Source organism: Stegastes partitus, unplaced genomic scaffold (genome assembly GCF_000690725.1).
Source record: "Stegastes partitus isolate 25-593 unplaced genomic scaffold, Stegastes_partitus-1.0.2 Scaffold100, whole genome shotgun sequence".
Classification (NCBI taxonomy): domain Eukaryota; kingdom Metazoa; phylum Chordata; class Actinopteri; family Pomacentridae; genus Stegastes; species Stegastes partitus.
In genome coordinates, this window is record NW_007577831.1 from 362,084 (window position 1) to 379,884 (window position 17,801).

General features: G+C 41.5%; 1 protein-coding gene across 2 annotated transcripts; it reads right to left on the reverse strand.

The window, feature by feature from the left end:
• Positions 1 to 535: 535 nt before the first annotated feature.
• Positions 536 to 16,320, reverse strand: sap130a (Sin3A-associated protein a). 2 transcript variants are annotated; one of them, XM_008277540.1, is made up of 21 exons: positions 16,234 to 16,320; positions 15,142 to 15,270; positions 14,792 to 15,057; positions 13,451 to 13,618; positions 12,771 to 12,897; positions 12,535 to 12,650; positions 12,319 to 12,443; positions 11,641 to 11,788; positions 11,463 to 11,553; positions 11,222 to 11,326; positions 10,965 to 11,106; positions 8,605 to 8,720; positions 8,205 to 8,504; positions 7,935 to 8,106; positions 6,983 to 7,081; positions 6,535 to 6,896; positions 6,196 to 6,441; positions 5,615 to 5,740; positions 5,428 to 5,531; positions 4,825 to 4,938; positions 536 to 1,942 (listed from the first exon to the last, which is right to left on the reverse strand). In XM_008277540.1, exons 2-21 carry the CDS (start codon positions 15,251 to 15,253, stop codon positions 1,784 to 1,786), a joined length of 3,198 nt encoding a protein of 1,065 aa, XP_008275762.1. In that variant the 5' UTR covers positions 15,254 to 15,270; positions 16,234 to 16,320; the 3' UTR covers positions 536 to 1,783. The 2 variants fall into 2 exon arrangements, with proteins under 2 accessions (XP_008275762.1, XP_008275763.1); XM_008277541.1 differs by lacking the exon at positions 13,451 to 13,618.
• Positions 16,321 to 17,801: the final 1,481 nt, after the last annotated feature.

Sequence of the window (17,801 nt, forward strand, 5' to 3'; positions counted from 1 at the left end):
TCAAAAAATAAGGAATAACAACATTAAAAACAGGCAAGTTATTTAGCAGAGCTGCAATCATGAAGCAATCAGTTGTCAGTTATGAAATTTATCATCAACTATTTTGATGATTAGATTATTGGCTTGAGCAAGTTGGAAAAAATAGTAAACATTTCCTGATTCTATCTTTTCATATTTCAATATTTTTTTTCTCTTTCCTCTTCTGGGACAGTAAACTGAATATCTTTGGGTTGTGGACAAAACAAGACATTTGATGACATCACCTTGAGCTTTGGAAAACACTGATTCACATTTTTCACCATTTTCCAACATTTTGTAGACCAAACATCTAATCAGTTATTAAGGAATATAAATGACAGATAAATCAACATTGGAAACAACTGGTTGTTGCAGCTCTACACCTCCGGCTGGACTGTTTGCTGCATGCATTTCCTGTCTCTCTCGCTATAAATGGCACAAAATGCCCCAAAACAAATGTTACACAAAAGACAACTAGCAGAATGAAAAATAAAAGCAAACATAACAGCATACCTCGTATTGTTTAAGTATCTTTACTATAATTACACAGACAAAAACAATGTACAATGGCTGGATGCTTCAGGCTCACTTCATCGTAATCGTTACACTCTGCAGCGTGAAGCGGCACGTCACACAGCACAACATGTTTCATAGAGTACAAAACTTGAAAAGAACCAGGTCAATGGAAAACCAAAAGCACATTTACAGTGATTTACATAAATTCAATCCGCCATTGTGATCACATGAGGATAGTTGCTGTCTTCTTTTCGAGCACTGTACCTTCTGCCGAAACCAAATCAAAGTATTACCACCGTCATGACATCCAGTTGTTCTGTAAGCAGATACTGATGACAGCATGAAATAATAAGTTGACTTGGCGTTCTCATTTTCAATTAGAAGGACAATATTTATCCTTTAAGAGCATTTTTTTCCTATATTAAATGAAAAGATTTTGAAACATTTAGGCTTGCTTGTTTACTCCAACCCACAGACGTATTTTATTCTTTAGACTTTTAAACTTGTGGTTCATAATAGGTAACCGTTTACCCATAGTTGATGAAAAAAAAAAAAAAAACTAAAAAAACACAGGTGCAGGATGTCAAAAAGGAGAAGCAGCTAAACTGATCTGACACTTTCCTTGAAGTGATATTTTTAAGTATTTCGACAGCATGTGGAACAGCTTGTCCCTGTCGGTTTCATGTACACTGACAAAATGAAGGCACAGACTGATGAAAAGAGCACGACTGAGATTCGTCTGTATACACACAGTTTGCTAAAGGACTTGATTTACTTTCTGGTTCTTCACCTGAACTGAAATTCTTCTCTTTTATAGGACACACTGGGTGTCAGATTCACTGCACCTGCATTTAGTGCCGAACATCACAGATACACAATGTACCAGCTTCCAAATGTCTTAAACAAAAAAGGCAGAAACTAAAAGTTAGTAAAAATGGTTTCAGGGGGTTTTCAAATATTAAAAAAAGGGGGGTAAATAGCGGCCGTCCAGTCGGCCACTCTAATGCAACCTACAATGCTCCACGCTCAATATGTGCGCTGTGTCTTGAATGAGAACCTGCTCCTGATGGGCTTTTCTGCTTCGTGAAATCCTCCTGACGTTTCTCTCCGTCCGCTCTCAGGCAGATGGGGAGGGTGCCTGCGATTGTATGCAGCAAATCATAGCACCAAAAATCTGAGCAGCTCCTTCAGCCCTCGTTCAGAGAGTTAGGGGGGCAGTGGTGGTTGTCGACGGATGAGAAGGTCGTGCTCACGCCCGTTCTTTACGCTTCAGTTTGGAGGATTTCTTGACAGCGCCGTTCTTGTTGAGCAGCTTCAGCACTTTCTCCTTGTGTTCGAGCACTTTCATCATGGTGTCTCTGGCCTCGGTCACCTGGTCCATCACCAGCTTACAGCGCTGCATGTTACCCTGAGGACAGAAGCATACATTACGTCAGCTGTGGAGGAAAAACTTATTGGTAAAGTGAAATTAAGGTGGGAACAGAAATCCACATTACAATGTACTAAGCCTGCTGAGCATCAAAGCCACAAAAAATAATTTAGAAAGGCAAAGTTTGCGTAAACTGACAGCCAACAAATGCAAAACAGTGCACCAAAACTTGGCAAATATGCCTTAGAGGTTGTTTACAGTGGCTTTGTACCATCCTCTCAAAAACGTTTGCTTTATTTATGATTATTTAGTATTGTTTACTTCCTACGGTGAAGAGGCCCATTGTTTTTTAACATATTTTAGTATACAACAAAAACCAACATAACTATTATAATTTTAAAAAGTCCCAACGAAGAGGAACCAGTGACTATCTTTGATAGTTACAGGGTTGAGAAACAGGAAATGTGGGAAAACACTGTGGGGAAAATACATGCGGGTCTTGGGAGTGGGAATTGAACCACAGACTCGTTGCTTAAAGGTGTTTGTTATGCAGTCAAACCACTCCGCTACAAGATTGCCCCTGCATGCTTTTTTTTCCTCCTAAAGATATTTTGCTTGAGAGTTTAGGTCTTGAATGCTCTGTGAATCCTTCCTGTTTGTGCATTCATGAGTTGCAGTGAAGGTTCCACAACAGAGCTTCACCTTCATGGGAAGCAAAAACATAGTTCGGTCTCCATATGAAAAAATCTGTGCATGACTGACTGCTTTTTATTACTTAAAACAATCTTAAAGACTATTTTCTATTACTTGACAAACCGCTGGTTGAACATATGTTGTTTTTTTTGTTAACTAACTATTGTCTATGTGAAATTTGGTATGTGTCTTGTATGAATCATGATACAGCCTAAATATTTGCATGACGAAGCATTATGACATTATCGTGTGATCATAAACCTCAACGATAAATGCAAACAGCTATTATATATGGCTGTCATAAAGTGATTGTTGCACTGAATGGCCAATAAAAATGTGATGGCTTCAGAATACAAGAGAACTCCTCATAAATGTTGAATTCCTCTGAGTTGAATGTAGATGTGTACTATCAATGTCTAATCAGGGCTGTAAAACCTGGGTCAAAATGATTTATTATCCTACACAGAAGTGAAATAAGTACCCCAAAAGGCTATGAATTTGTGTCTTTTACCAGGTGAAACATTGTATTTTAAGTTGGAGTAGCGCCTGAACATTTCATATTGAAATTCCTATGCTGTGGGAAATTACTGACACGAACTGAAAGTCTGAACAGAGAGTAGTTATTGGGCTTAAACCTGCAAAACTACTGGTGTGGTTCTTTGCCATTTGTAAATAAAGCCCAGACAGTGTTCCTCCAGTAGGAATCCACAATTGCTTTTAAATATACCAAGGAAGGCAGCAAGTACAACAAGAGATCAAATGAACGCCATTCTTGCAAACAAACACAGCTGTTTGCTGCTGCCAGCTGAGTGGACAGTAGCGCAACTTTTCCAGGCACCACTTACTCTATGACAACATTCACAGAGTGGATGTGATATAGAATATATCGGTTTACCGGCTACACCAGAAGTACAGGTAGAAGAAGACATAAACGTTTTCATGTTGTGTCAGTTTTTGCACCCGGCACAGCACCATGAACAATATGGGCACCACTGCTGGCTGATACCGGCAAAAATAAAAGCTGACAAAGCAGTCATTTCCAGTATACTGGTAGTGTATTTTTAAAAAAATGAAACACTTTATGACCCAGTTCTGGGTAGAAGGGCTATGCTGACCTCGTGTAAAAAATACAAATAGAAGACTGACCTATTTTTATGTTCGCAGAGAGGATATCTGTGGCTCACAAGCACCACTTACACGCTGCTCTGACGCCTGCTGCAGACAGCTTCATTGATTAAAGTGGAAGCACAGTGTTGCAGCAGCCGCTCTGAACTGTCTACATACGTTACATGGTCAATGTAGCCATGACTTTAGTCTGCAAGTAACCATGGTAACCTGCAGGAACCACATTCTAACTAAATAAGCTAAATTTACTAGACTCTAGAGCACCTTGAATTATCTGACTCATTTTAATTTTAAACAAAAAGGTTTGATAAATATTACTAGCTAATGTCAAAGTAAAATCAACTACAAGCTGTTAGGCTATCATTTATTATCTGTTTTCTATTTTATGTAAATGAATCTGTGTTGTTCTGAAATTATTCAGTGTTAGTGGAGTAACTTTGTTATAGTGTAATTAAAGAAGAGCTACCTAGGGGTCAAAAAGTTTAAGGTTTGAGGTCAACTAGAGTAGATATGTCTATCTCTAAAAGGGTTTTGTCTTTGAAAAGATGACCTCAGGTTTCTTACATGGTATGGACATGATGCCATAAGGTTTAAACTTACAATCTATTTACAACGAGCCAATAGGAAAAGAGTTTGTTGACTATAAATGCTGTTGCCTTGTATGACTTCCTTTGGGGAGAAAGGATTGAGGTCCCTCCCCCCATGTCGAGTAGGTTTTTCTCCATTATAATGATGTAATTTAATTCTCATTATTGTTGACAGTAATAAACAAACCAACAGTGTGTGTGTTATCTTATTCAAGGGTAGAATCCTGGGAGTAAAATATCCATTCATGTTAGGCCACTAACTATTCTGATATTAATTCTTTTTACTCTGCAAAGTTATTCAACTATTACTTCATTAGAGGGCAGTCCATCAATAGCAGCAACCTGCAGTAAAAAAAAAGTATAGCCCATGTCATACCTTGCTTTCTAAACGTAATGTATTTGGTAAATGTATGTTTCCATGTCATGTTTGGACTTGCAGTGATGATATCTGTTCATTTCCACATCTGAGCAGGTACACTTATATTTCCATGTCCCAGCCTGCAGTGACAGCCTCACCTGTATAAGCTCGTTGATTCGGTGAAGGTCATCATCAGCACCTGCCCTCTTCTTTGGAATCAGGCCCTCTTGGAGGGTAGAGAGGCGGCTGTACACATCATGCTCCAAACTCGACTACAGAACAAGTAACAGAGAAAAAAAACATGTTTATAAAAGATCAGTCAAGGTGTGAAACAGAAAAAAAAACATTGCAGAAAAATGATCTTATCTCAGCAGGGCATAACTGTGTGACTACAGTGAATATGAAGGAGTATGTTGTTGAATCCACATTATTAAATGGTGCTTTTTTTGACCAAATTAAGTTTATATGATTGTAAATGTCAATGGACTGTCATGGTAAATGTCACATCGCAGTTTTTTTTTTAACGCATTTTCATGAATTTCAGTTCATTATGTCCTCCACACATATAATTTTTTATTAAAATTTTTTCCTACTGCTCAGCTGGAAGCTAATATAATGACTATATTGTACTGATATTGCAGCATAATGCTTAACACTTCAGAAGGAAAAACAGAATTGATCAGCCCAGTATAAATGAAAATTCTGAGTAAACTTCTGAATAAACATATTTATCTGTGTGCCGGTCTGGGTTCATCACTCACCAACTGCCTGAGCTGTGCAGCACACAGGTGAATTTTCCAGCCTTGTGCTCTGCATGCCACTCCTCTCTGATTGGCCATATCCTGTAATGTGCCCTTCTTCTCCTCTGAGAGAGAAACACAACTGTTAGGAAAAAAAAAACAAGTGCTATAAAATCTGAGTGCCTGTGTGAAATGAAACGATACTCACCTTTGACCCGGATGTCGCTGTACCTCTGGAAGTGGTGGTAAGCAGCCTTCCAGGGGTTACGGTAGTGCCGCAAAAGGGTAACAGGTGGCCGAGGCCTGACCGGCACATAACGTACTCCTTCTTCATCTTCAAGACAAAAACAAGCATTAAATAAGGGATAGTGCTGTTGACACGCATTAGCTGTATTCCAGCTTTCAAACTTTTTCTTCAGTAGGCATACAATTAGGACACACTATTCTGTCATAATAATGCACCTTAAACTTTGACTGTACCAGCAATGTAATGCGATTGAGTCATTATCTGTCTGTGCACTCTGGGCTACTCAGGCTTGTTTATAATTGCTCGAGACACTGTGACAAATGTGACGTTGTGGGTCAGAATGGCCAGAAAAGCATGCTGACTTGAATACTACAAAATCTGATAGGATGTACTCTGACATCCACATATTTCTGGCATACTACATTCAACATATAATATAATGGGGCACACAAAATCTTTCTCTCGCATACTATGTAGCATGGTAGTATGGATGTTGAAACACAGCCATTATTCCCATTGCAACAGTGGTTGACATTACACACCAACATATTCCCGGGGTGGAGATTCACGCCTCTCTGCCCTGCCGGTGATTGGCCTGCCCGGAGCTTTCTCTTCATCTGTGCTGTTTGTCTCGACCATCTCACTCTCCTCAGTAGAAATAACATGCTGCTGCTTGCGGGGCTTCTTTCTTGGGGAGGCGCCAGGGATCAGATCTCCTGTAGCAGAAGTGTTGAGGGTGGAGGCCTGGGTGGTGAGGGCAGGCGCTGCTGACATGTTCGCATTGGGATCTAACGGGGGTGCACAGCAGATGTTTATATTTTCATACATTCGTGAATTTATCAGATCACTGATAACACATGGAGGACAAACATGCTCCTCACCTGGTTGGGAAGTTTCCATTGCCTCCACTTCCTGCTTGATTTTCACATCTGGGCAGGTGGAGCTGGCAGCACAAGCTGCAGTGCTGCTGGCTGCAGGCTGGGTGGGGGAGGCCACGGTGTTGGCCATCGAAGCAGGAACAGGGGGAGTCACTGCCATGGCTGCAGGCAGGGATGAGAGAACGGTGGACGGCTGGGAGGGAGGCACCGGCCCCGGCGTGGCAAGCATGGTGGGGATGGCTTGGGCGAGGTGCTGGGTGTTTGAGGATACGGTCTGCTGCTCTCCTCCCTGAGAAGACAGTGCTTCTACTGTCGCCATGACAGGAGGAGCCACTGCCATGTGCACCTCAGCTTTGGGTTTCACACTGAGAGAGAAATAAAGATGTGAACTTGCAGACTCCTATCAGAACAGGTCATAAACATGGATGTGACTGATGTTACAGGAGCTCACCCTGCAGGTCGGGGAGATCCTGCTCCTCTTACAGCACTCTCAATTCTGCCACTGCTGGGTTCACTGGGCTGAGCGGGAATCAGGTTCTTACGAACACACCTGAAACACAAACACAGAGTACGTTTATTAAAAGAAGACATTTCACCATCCTGTTAAAACTTTCAGAACTTTAGATCAGACTTTATTTAGATGATCTAATGTTGACTGCTGCTACAGAGTGACCAGGTGTCACTGGAAAAACTTAGTTTTGAAAGTAAGTGATACGTTGTGGTTCAGCCGTCTCTCTAATTTTAGGACTGGGTCTAGCTTGAAAAATTAGGTCACGATAAGGCTACCACAGTCTGTAGCAATTCAGCAAATAAGCAGGGGAAATGTGACACATTTTTATGTTCAATTGCTAATTTTAAAAGGCACCATAGAAAGACAATTTACATCAAGCGAGGCTGCATGTATGGTGGCACTGGTGGTCGTCATGTCTGTCAAGTCCCTTCAATCTTTTTTTGTCATTTCAATACAGAATAACCAGGTTAAAATGACTCATTGTGCTACTAAAAGTAGCCTTTTATGTATATTTATGATTCAATTAGGCTAACAAGGCTAACAGGTAGGGTGCAGTCAGTGTACTGTAGCCACTAAAGTGAATTTAGAGATAACATACAGACTTTTTCAACCTTCAATCAATCAATAGATTAAAGAGTAGGTGGTACGTCATAGATTTTCTTTGGTTCACTACAGCCATAGATGTTTTTGTATCCGCTAACATGACTAATTTGTTATGTTTTGTTTGCTAAAGGAGGAGCTAAGTGAAATTCTACTTTCTACTAGCTCTTAGAGTTTTGTTGACAACCCTCGCTGCTCTATTTCTGATTCCAGCTGCTGTTCGGCCACAGCATGCGAGTAAGTTTCCCCAGATCAGAATCACTACAGTAATTTATATACTATCCATACTCACCCTTCATTAGCTGGCTTCTTGCGGAGGATGCTGGGTCTCGGGGAGGAGACCAGTGTGGGAGCTCCTCCGACTCCTCCCGGGGTATGTGCCTGCACCATGGTGGCTACTGGCTGTGTTGTGCTGAATGTGCTGCTGATGGGGCTTGCTACAAAGCCGTCAGCCAAAACAACCCCTGCATTGAATAAAACATGCGTTACAAACAGCCTACATCTATGTAAAGCTCTCATCATCATCATGTTTTTAATGAGGATATGCAAGTTTGGTAACTACCGGGTTTTGCTTCAGACTGTGGTTGTTGCTGCTGCTGCTGCTGCTGAGTGACATTCGGTGCCTGCTGTATCCCTTGTGTGGTGATCGACGCAGACGTGTGCAGGCCCTGAACTCCTATCGGGGCCGGCTGAATGCCCTGCGCAGCGATTGGTGCTGGCTGGATCCCTTGGGTGCTGATCTGTGCAGAGGGCAGACCGATCCGATCCACCGCCATTAGCTGCATGTGGTTTAGATGGACAGTGGTAGCCACGCCCACTCCGGCCTGAGTGGGCAGTGCTGAACTGGGAGCTTGAGGAGTAACTTAAAGAGGAAATAAAAGTAGACTTGTCACAATCCAAGCTTGGCAAGTCAGCATTACACTAAAGTGGCTGCCAGCAAAACAAAACTGATTGATGCTTACCAGGATACTGGCGGATGGTGGACACAGAGCTGCTGATGGGGGTGTAGGTGTGTGTCAGGGGGTACGACGAGGAGTAGGCCGGCAGGAAATACTGGAACTGCACTGGCACAGAAGGCCTAAAAAGGAAAACACAAGCTGAATCCTCGTTTAAGAAAGTATCTGTACTACTGAGGCAAAAAAAAAAAAAAAAACCTTCAGTAATGGAAGTTGTTTTGGATCATTTCTGCATAATTACAAGATATCGATCATCATTATTCACCAGATCAACCTATTTGGAAATTACCCTCTGCATTTTTTCCCACAGCAAATGAAATTTACTTGCAAAAACATGATCAATATTGTCTAATAAAATGACTTATTATTCATTTATTATTAAAGGCACACTAGCAAGATAACACAGCAGATGTCGATGTCGGTCCAAGTGTTACTCAGTCTACAACTGCAAATGACTCTTAAACTACCGTAAGGATTGCCTTAAGGAAGAGTCATAATAAAATTGGTGACTCCCGGACTTTTCATCTTCTTGTATCACCAGGTCACTGATTTAAGCACTAAATTAAGGAAGGGAACCCCCACAAATATGCAAAAGAGCTGCAGGAGTTTAACCAACATATGAGTGGTGGCGGTGAACTTTTAGCTGGCCTTAAAAACTATTTTGTAAGCCACAGTATCTTTCAAATGTAGGGTGCTGACAGAAGCCCTGTTCACACCTCTCAATAACATGTCCTGGGTGATCTGCTCACAAGCAAGAAGCTCTAAATACGTCAGATCTGACCTGGCATTAGAATGTGTCTCCACATGCATCTCAAGTGACTACTTGTTATCTGATCTCACTTCTCTGCTCGACATACCTATAAACATGTACAGCACATAAAAGAACCTGCCAGGGGTAGGCGACAAACAGAACACCAGTAGGTCATCTCATGTTTGTGCAAACCAGGAATCACATTTATTGAGACCATACTATTATTATAAGATTCGGTAATTAATCTTACACATCTTAGTCACAGTAACAGCTGTATTTTGACAGACACTTCAATATGGTATGTAACAGATATGATATGTGAGCAAGGCAAAAATGGAAAAATAGCCTACATAAAATGATTAATTTTTGACGGTGCAATACTCAGTGTGTGTGCACCTCTGCTGACACACAAACTGAGGCTTTGAAACTGCGCAGTTTTCATTATGGACCAATGTGTGTGCAATAATGAAGAAAGCCTGAAACAATAAAAACCACTCCCCTCAAAGTTAAAACTAACTTTAAAGCCTGTAATAGGCTGTATGCATCTTGTAATGTACAACAACACATTCCTCACCTCATCTGATGCTCCACATCCATTATCTAGCTATACACCTCTTAATCCTCACTAGGGTCATGGGGGGCTGGAGCCTATCCCAGCTGACTTAGGGCGAAGGCAGGGGACACCCTGGACAGGTCACCAGTCTATCACAGGGCTACACTTAGAGACAGACAACCAAGCACACTCACATTCACACCTACGGACAATTTACAATCACCAATTAACCTCAACATGTTTTTGGACTGTGTGGGAGGAAGCCGGAGAACCCGGAGAGAACCCACGCTGCACGGGGAGAACATGCAAACTCCACACAGAAGATCCCGGTGCCCCACCGGGACGCGAACTGGTGACCTTCTTGCTGCAAGACAACAGTGCTAACCAACTGCACCACCTTGCAGCCCTCCTGATGCTCCACATTAGATTAAAATAACAGTTTTGCCTAAAAATGGACCCAGGATGAACCCAAACTTTGCCACAGCTATTGTTTTCACTGTCGCTGCTGACATGAACACAAATGAGGTTTCAGGAGGTTTTTCTGTAAATAAAACATCCAGTGTGTTGGTTTAACACACAGAATGAATTCTTTCCAGACACCGAACCGGAAATACAAAAAATCCTAGCTCAGACTTTGCCACAGAGGTTGTCAGTTGAGCAGGTAGTCCTTCAGCTAAAAGAATGTGCCCGGATGAAGACTGGATCTCTGAATGTGGTCCAAGTGACCAAATTTGAGTGTGTGCTGGAAGCATTCACATCTGTACTTAAAGCTGTGCACTTTTTGTCTAAGTGTCTAAGCTCCCAAGAAGAATGCTAATGAGATGTGAACGGGGACTGAGCACAAGTACTGACGGATTTTTTTCCCCATTCAGAAGTTTTTTAAACAAAAAGTTAAAAAGTAAATAAGCATTTGAAGAAAGGCTCAATTTCATAGCCGTTTGCTGCAGGTGCTACATTTAATTCTTCTTACTTTAAAAATTAGAAAAATATGTAACTTTCCCAAACATTTCCATACAACTGTATCAATAAGTCACATGAAATTCCCCATCTCTGTGTGCTCACCTGTTGTCACTTCTAGCTTCCATGGTGACGGGGTTGGGAGACGACCGGTGGCCTGGGATGGGGATGAGGTTGGCTCGCTCTCCTGGGTAGTCAGGCTGCACACGGGATGAAGAGTGTGCGATGGGCTGAGGGACCACTTTAGCTGTGAACAACACCACGGGACGGTTAAGAGAAATGAGCATCAAATGACCAAGGTTAAGAAAACACATGCAGCACAAACCAGTTTTGAAACAAGAGAGACAAAAGCATCGACTCACCAACAGGGATAGCAGAGGTGGTCACTGCTGTAGCATGAGAGGAATGTGAGGCCATCGTCATAGTGACAATGGTGCTACTGGTCATTTGGGTGTGTGGCGCAGCGCCTGGCCATAAAAGAACGACGATTAGCAATGTTTGCGTGAACTGCTAATAATGCCTTTTTTTTTTTTTTTTTTGCTGCGATCATTATAAAGCTTTGTGAAGAGCTAATACAGTATAAATACAACCAATAATCCGTACCTATTGTCGTTGTTGATGGCACAGTGTTAGTGGCAACAATTGGTGCCACAGTTGCAGCAGCTACTGGTGTCACAGTACTGAAGATGGGCTTCTGTAAGGTGCAATAAAACAAGCATTTAAGTCATTGCACAAAATTGCCGTACAACCTTTTTGCAGGGCGACATCATGAAGCAGTAACCTGTGCCATAGTGTGTGGAGGTTGAGGCTTTTGAACCCCAATCGCAGGGTGTGACGGCAGTGTGATCCGTGTGGTGGTGTCACGTGATGTTTGAGGCCTCTGAATACTAACGGTGGCTGGAGGAGGGTGAATGGTTAGCCCTGGACGTCTGAAACAGTCAAAAATTCTCATTAATGACCGCATTAATGCTTCATAAAATTCACAAGATCAATTAAAACTAAGCGTTCATCTTTGTCTTGAAAGTGTACATGAGTAAGGCTGCAACGTATGATTAATTCCATTTGTTTAATATTTTTTTGATTAACTGATTCGCTGTTAAGTCTAAGACATGTCAGAAATTGAAGAAAAACATTGATTTCTGTTTCTCAAAGGCCAAGATGCCATTCTAAAGTGTCTTGTTTTATCCACAACCTAAACTTATTCAGTTTACTATCACAGAGGAGGAAAGAAACCAGAAAACATTCAAATTTAAGAAGATGGAATCAGAGGATTTAAGCATTTCTTTCTTGAGAAATGACTCAAACTAATGAACTGATTCTCAGAATAGTTGGTGAACCATTTATTAGTTGACAGAGAACCGATTAATTTATGCAGCTCAACACACATGATTTTCAAGCCTTTCTAAATCATTCAAAAGAAACAATATGAGTGAATACAAATATCTACATTGCTACTTACCCATGTGCCACTTCTGCAGAGTGTGTGGCTGTTGGACTGATAACTGGGGACTGAGTTCTAGTTGCTGAGATGGGGGCCACCACGGTCGGAAGCACAGCTGTAGAGGTTGTCACAGCAGGGCGGGACTGCAGACGGAAGGACACAACACTGTTACACAACCACCTCTAAATGTCCAACACAGTGTTCGACTTCTTCACATAAAGTACATCAGAGCACCTGAATAGTCTGGTGGATGATGTGCTGCACTGTGGGCTGACCGGGGCCTGCACTTGCTCCAGTGGCTGGTCGCAAGACGGTTTTGGAGCTGGACATAACAGCTGCTGCAGCAGCCCCTACAGGGAAAAGAACACACTGATCAACATGGGCTCCAACAAGTGTGTGGAAAATGGACTGCTGCTCCAAGGAAAATCAAACACTAGTCTGGCATTCTTTTCTTGTTACTTCATGCATACCTCGGGGTAGATGAGAGGTGAAGGTCTGAGGAGGAACTGCAGGGGTCCCGATCTGCAGCGCAGGGGCACTGCCCCTAATGATCTGAATGTTAGCTGGCATCAGGTGATGTAAGTTGCTGGAGTGACCCTGAAATACCATAAAAAGCAGCCCTCTTTAGTAACCAGCAGGAAAAAGAAAAATGACATACACTTAAGGCCAATCATGCTTTCCGCCTCCACAAGGGACCATGTGAGTAAATTTCGTCATCTACCAAAGTCAGCAAGGTTCCGCATGGACCCCTTTGCAGACGTCCGTGGATAGCCATAAATTTGTGACCAAGTCAAAGATATGTACCGCAAGTGTGCCGACTGTGCTTGTGCCAAGAAAACAAATGATGGTTAAAACAAATACTTGTCATGAGGAAAGGCTGTGTGAGGAGATTCTCCACCATAAACACCTTCCTATTTCATCACTGAGAGGAACTTAATTGAAGTAGTCGCTGTTGGACATCAGAGGAGTTTTGATTTTTACATGCTTTCAATCAACTGAGCCCAAACACTGTGTGAAGTTCTAAACTATCCAGAAACCCTCTGCTATGTCTATACACTGTGCTCGGCACAGCTCAGAAATCATCACATTGAGCATATATGGATATGGAAAACATGAATTGGCCTGAACAGCCAATGTACATTGCTCTCACCTGCTGACCACTGATGGTTGCCACAGGGATAGACGGGGTCGTAGCAATACTGCTCTCTATGGTGACAGTAATGTGACTAGGCACCTTGGGGGGTATGGGAATATGAGCCTGGTTGGAAGCTGGTGCAGGAGCAATAAGACGACTTGGCATAGGTGACTTAAGCACAGCCTGGGGGGAAAAAAAAACATTTCTGTTTTTTTGCCCTAGAGTGTGTTAAAATAACACTAGGAAAAAAAAAAAACACTGTACGTACAAACCAACAAACTGCTATATGAAACATGTTGGATTTGTACATACATTACCTAATCTAACAGCACATAGTGAGGTGGTTATTCAGCAAAATAATTAGCTGTCAAACACCATCAAAGTAGAAAACCTCTGAAAAAAAACTGCTATGGATTAAAGTTAAAGATACACTTTATTGATCCCACAGTGGGGAAAGTTCACTGTCACTTTATATTCATTATAGACTGAACAAGAGGGCACATCCTGAAAAACAAAAACTATTCTTCCTGATTATCTAAGTATAGTTGAGTAAAGTTGGAATCTCTCTTCCTTTTCTGGTTTTTAAAAAAAAAAAAAAACAAAACATTAGGCCACCTCATCTTTGGAACACAGTAACAGCTAAATTGACTGCTTCATGCATCAGGCATGAAGAGACTGACTGAGCCAGAGAAGAAGAAAAAGTGCAACTTTCAACCACACCGGCTTGAGCAGCAAGTAACTGTGCCGACACCAAAACAGGCTAAAGATCATCAAGCACTCACCTTTGCAACCAATTTTAACTTACACACTCTAAAAATGGTCGTACATGTGACTATTTTAGATGCAGTCTGACGCCCTGTATTTTGTGAAGCTAGATTTTCAATTTTAAGGTCTATTCTTCCAATTAAAATTAAAGAAGTAAACAAAGCTTTTATTTGATCTCAAACTAATCTGACCCTGGCTGCTGCCAAATTTTCTAAGAATTCAGTGTTGGACCACTTGACACTAAACAAGTCCAAAAAAATTAAGCCTTGTAATATTAAACATGTTGCTAAACAAAACTTTCCAAATTTTAGGATTATCAATGCAGACTTTAGCACTGGCTCCTCCCAACAACAGGTCCAGATGAGCATTCAATATGTTATCCAAAACGTCCCATCCATATTTTAACACCACCTGGTAGAATAAATCTACCTTAGTAGAGAACCAGTTGTTGTTCTATAAACAGAACAAAGCTCTACATGTTTCCAACATGTGTACAAGTAGATTTTGTTCACTTTACTCTGGAGATGTTAAAGAAACTCCATTTGTTTTGAATTATATACACAAAGCTTTTATAGTTACAGATGTTGTCACCTTCATCTGCCCTTCAGTGAGGACTGCAGGCTGGCCCTGTGGGAGGTGGACAGAGGGGGTCGGTACAGTCACAGGTGTACCAGGCGGGATGGGCACAGTCTGGGGAGCAGCTTGTGGCTGGCCATGTGTCTGTACTTGTGGGTAAGGTCTGACCACCATGGTCTCCTGCTTGTCATCTCTGAATGCCAAGGTCCCCCCACCTCCAGCAGGTGGATGATCCTGCTGACCATGATCAGCATCACGATTGCTGTCCCCATCTGGACCCACTAAGGAAAAATAATTTAATTAAACATTATTTTTCAGATGTCTTCTGTGCTATAAATGAAGCGTCCTTCACATGAAACAGTTACCTGGAGCATTAGACGGCTGGTTGACAGGCACCAGGTTCCCAGCAGCAGGGATCTGAGGTGCTCCACCGCTGGAAGCAGGCAGTCCATGTCGGGGGAATTGCTGGGAGCTCATTTTTATCTATTTATGACCTAAAAAAGCATGAAAAATAGCACGTTAATTTCAGACATGCTGAGGATATCACAAAGGGTTTAAGTAAGTTAATAACTATAATCTTTTGATTAATCATGTGAAACAATAAAAACCCACCAGGTAACAGGCAGTGCAGGGACATTAAAAGTAGAGCTGCAATGATTATTGAAGTTATTAATGGATTAATAGACAACTATTTTCACAAATGAGTATTCATTTTGAGCAATCTAAGTAACAAAAAACTACCTAAACTCTTTGAATATAGCTTCCTAAAAGTGAGTATTTTCTGTTTTCTATGACTCCTCTTTGGGTTATGGTCGAAATAAGACATTTAAAAGCGTCCTCTTGGGCTTTAGGAAACACTGATCGCCATTTTTCACAATTTTCTGACATTTCGTCGAGAGAGAATAATATTTCTCGTTAGTTGCAGCTCTGTTTATCAGGCTAAAGGAGAACAGCGGGATACTAACGTTATCAGTTAGCACAGGAGCTGGGAGCATCTCAGCAACGTTAAACAGGTGGTTTTAAGAAAAACGCATATGACCGATTACACGAGTGTGAAACAAGGGGAGAATATTTCATGGACCTTTGTTTGAAGCTATATGCTCAATATCATATGACAAAACTGCTCGACAACAACTGCACCATTGCTTACCGAATATCAAGTGAAGCTGCACGTACAGAAAACATCTCTTTGACAGTCTTCATCAAAAATACGAAACACGATATCAGTACAGTCAGATAACTTTTCATTTAACCAGTGGTTTCCGTTCGGTAACCTTAAAACTAAAAGGCTACCTTGTTAGCCAGCTATCGCAGTTAGCAGCATGCTAACGTTAGATTCGCTAACCCTGATCCCGCCTGCTTTTCATTACAACTGCTCAACTTTATAAAGCGCACAACGGCGCAAATTTAGCACGGCTAAGCAAACAACCCCGTTTCTGTATGTGTGTAAACGTTACCTTATCGCTGAGTTACTATGCAACGGTCGTTTTGTGGATTTTTTCCATTCGTCTTTTCTTTTTTTCCAACATGTAAGCCGGAAGAATGCTCAGGAAGAACCGGACCTCCTCGCTTTGTTCCACCAATCAGAGAAGAGATTGCGAGATCGCTGACCAATCAGAGCTCCGGAAATGTTTTGACCAACCTCTAGCTGCAGTAGGGAGGGACGAGTCTCCGAGGGGTCCGAACGACCCGCAACACCACGGTCACGTGGTCGACGGAGACAGCCGAGTTAGCCTTCGAGCTAACCCGGTCGCATGTGAAGTTTAAACCACACACCATTTTAAAATTTTGTCATATCTTGTATGATCACTATCACGCTGTAGTAGGAGAATCATTTAGATATTTAACTTTTGGGAAGAATAGAGTGAAACTATATAGTAGATATCACCACGAAAATTGCCCAGTTTATTGCCTACAACAATACAAAGCTGTTTTGTTTGACAAGTTTTCTGAAATCCGATGTTTAAATATAAGCATGATATAATTAATTACTTAATGTTGGTGTTGTAAATGTCCTCTCAGACATGCTTTGAGCCTACAATATTACTTTAGATTCAATCAATAGTTTGTCAAATTGTTTATCACTCTTCACAGATTCCCTATGCTCTCCTACAGCCCACTGCTGCCTTTGGGTGTCTCTGCTGGTCATGTGATCATCACCCTGCAGGTCCGAGCTGTCTGAGTTTCCCGCTTTCCATACTGAAATCGGAGCAGCTTCAGCTCCACCTTCGCTGGTGTTATTGCAGTACCTTCATTGAGACACTAGAGAGCAGCAGACAATCATAGAAATGCTGTGGGACTTTGCGCTCAGGCCTACAGGTGAAGTATGTGTGCAAGAAAAGGCTATTTTTAGAAGTGTAGACATAAAAAACACAAAGTGACAGCTCCTACAGGCCACTGCTTTGTAATAGTCAATCAATTCCCTTTACAAAAAGACATCTGAGCAGTTTAAAGATGAGTTTGCGCCCTGAGGGTTTTTCTATTTTAATGTGGGAAGTTTGTGATGAATGCTGGAGAAAAACACAGCAAGTAAACCACAAATGAGAAATATCTTCAGGCTTTTAAAACAAGCGACCTATACAGAAAGGGACATGATTTATGTCAATGCCTCAAGATGACTGATGATTATTGGCTTTCGTTGTTTCAGTGCCATCAGCAGAGGTGCAACAACTAATCAATTGATTAACTGATTGCTGATAAGCTGATTGGCAATTAATGTGTTGGGTTTTTTTGTTGTTGATTTTTTTTAGTAGACAGTAAATGTTCTCTGATTCCAGCTTCCTAAATTTGGAAAATTTCAGTTTTTTTTTCCTCCTCTATGACAGGTTGTAGACAAACAAGACATTTAGGGACATCATCCTTGGTTTAGAGAAACACTGATCGACATTTTTCATAATTTTTAGACATTTTATAGACCAAACAACTAAATGATTAATCGAGAAAACAATCAACAGGTTGATCGACCTTGAAAATATTCTCAAGTTGCAACTGTAGCTTAGTCTCTTTGACTGTATGCCAGTTAATT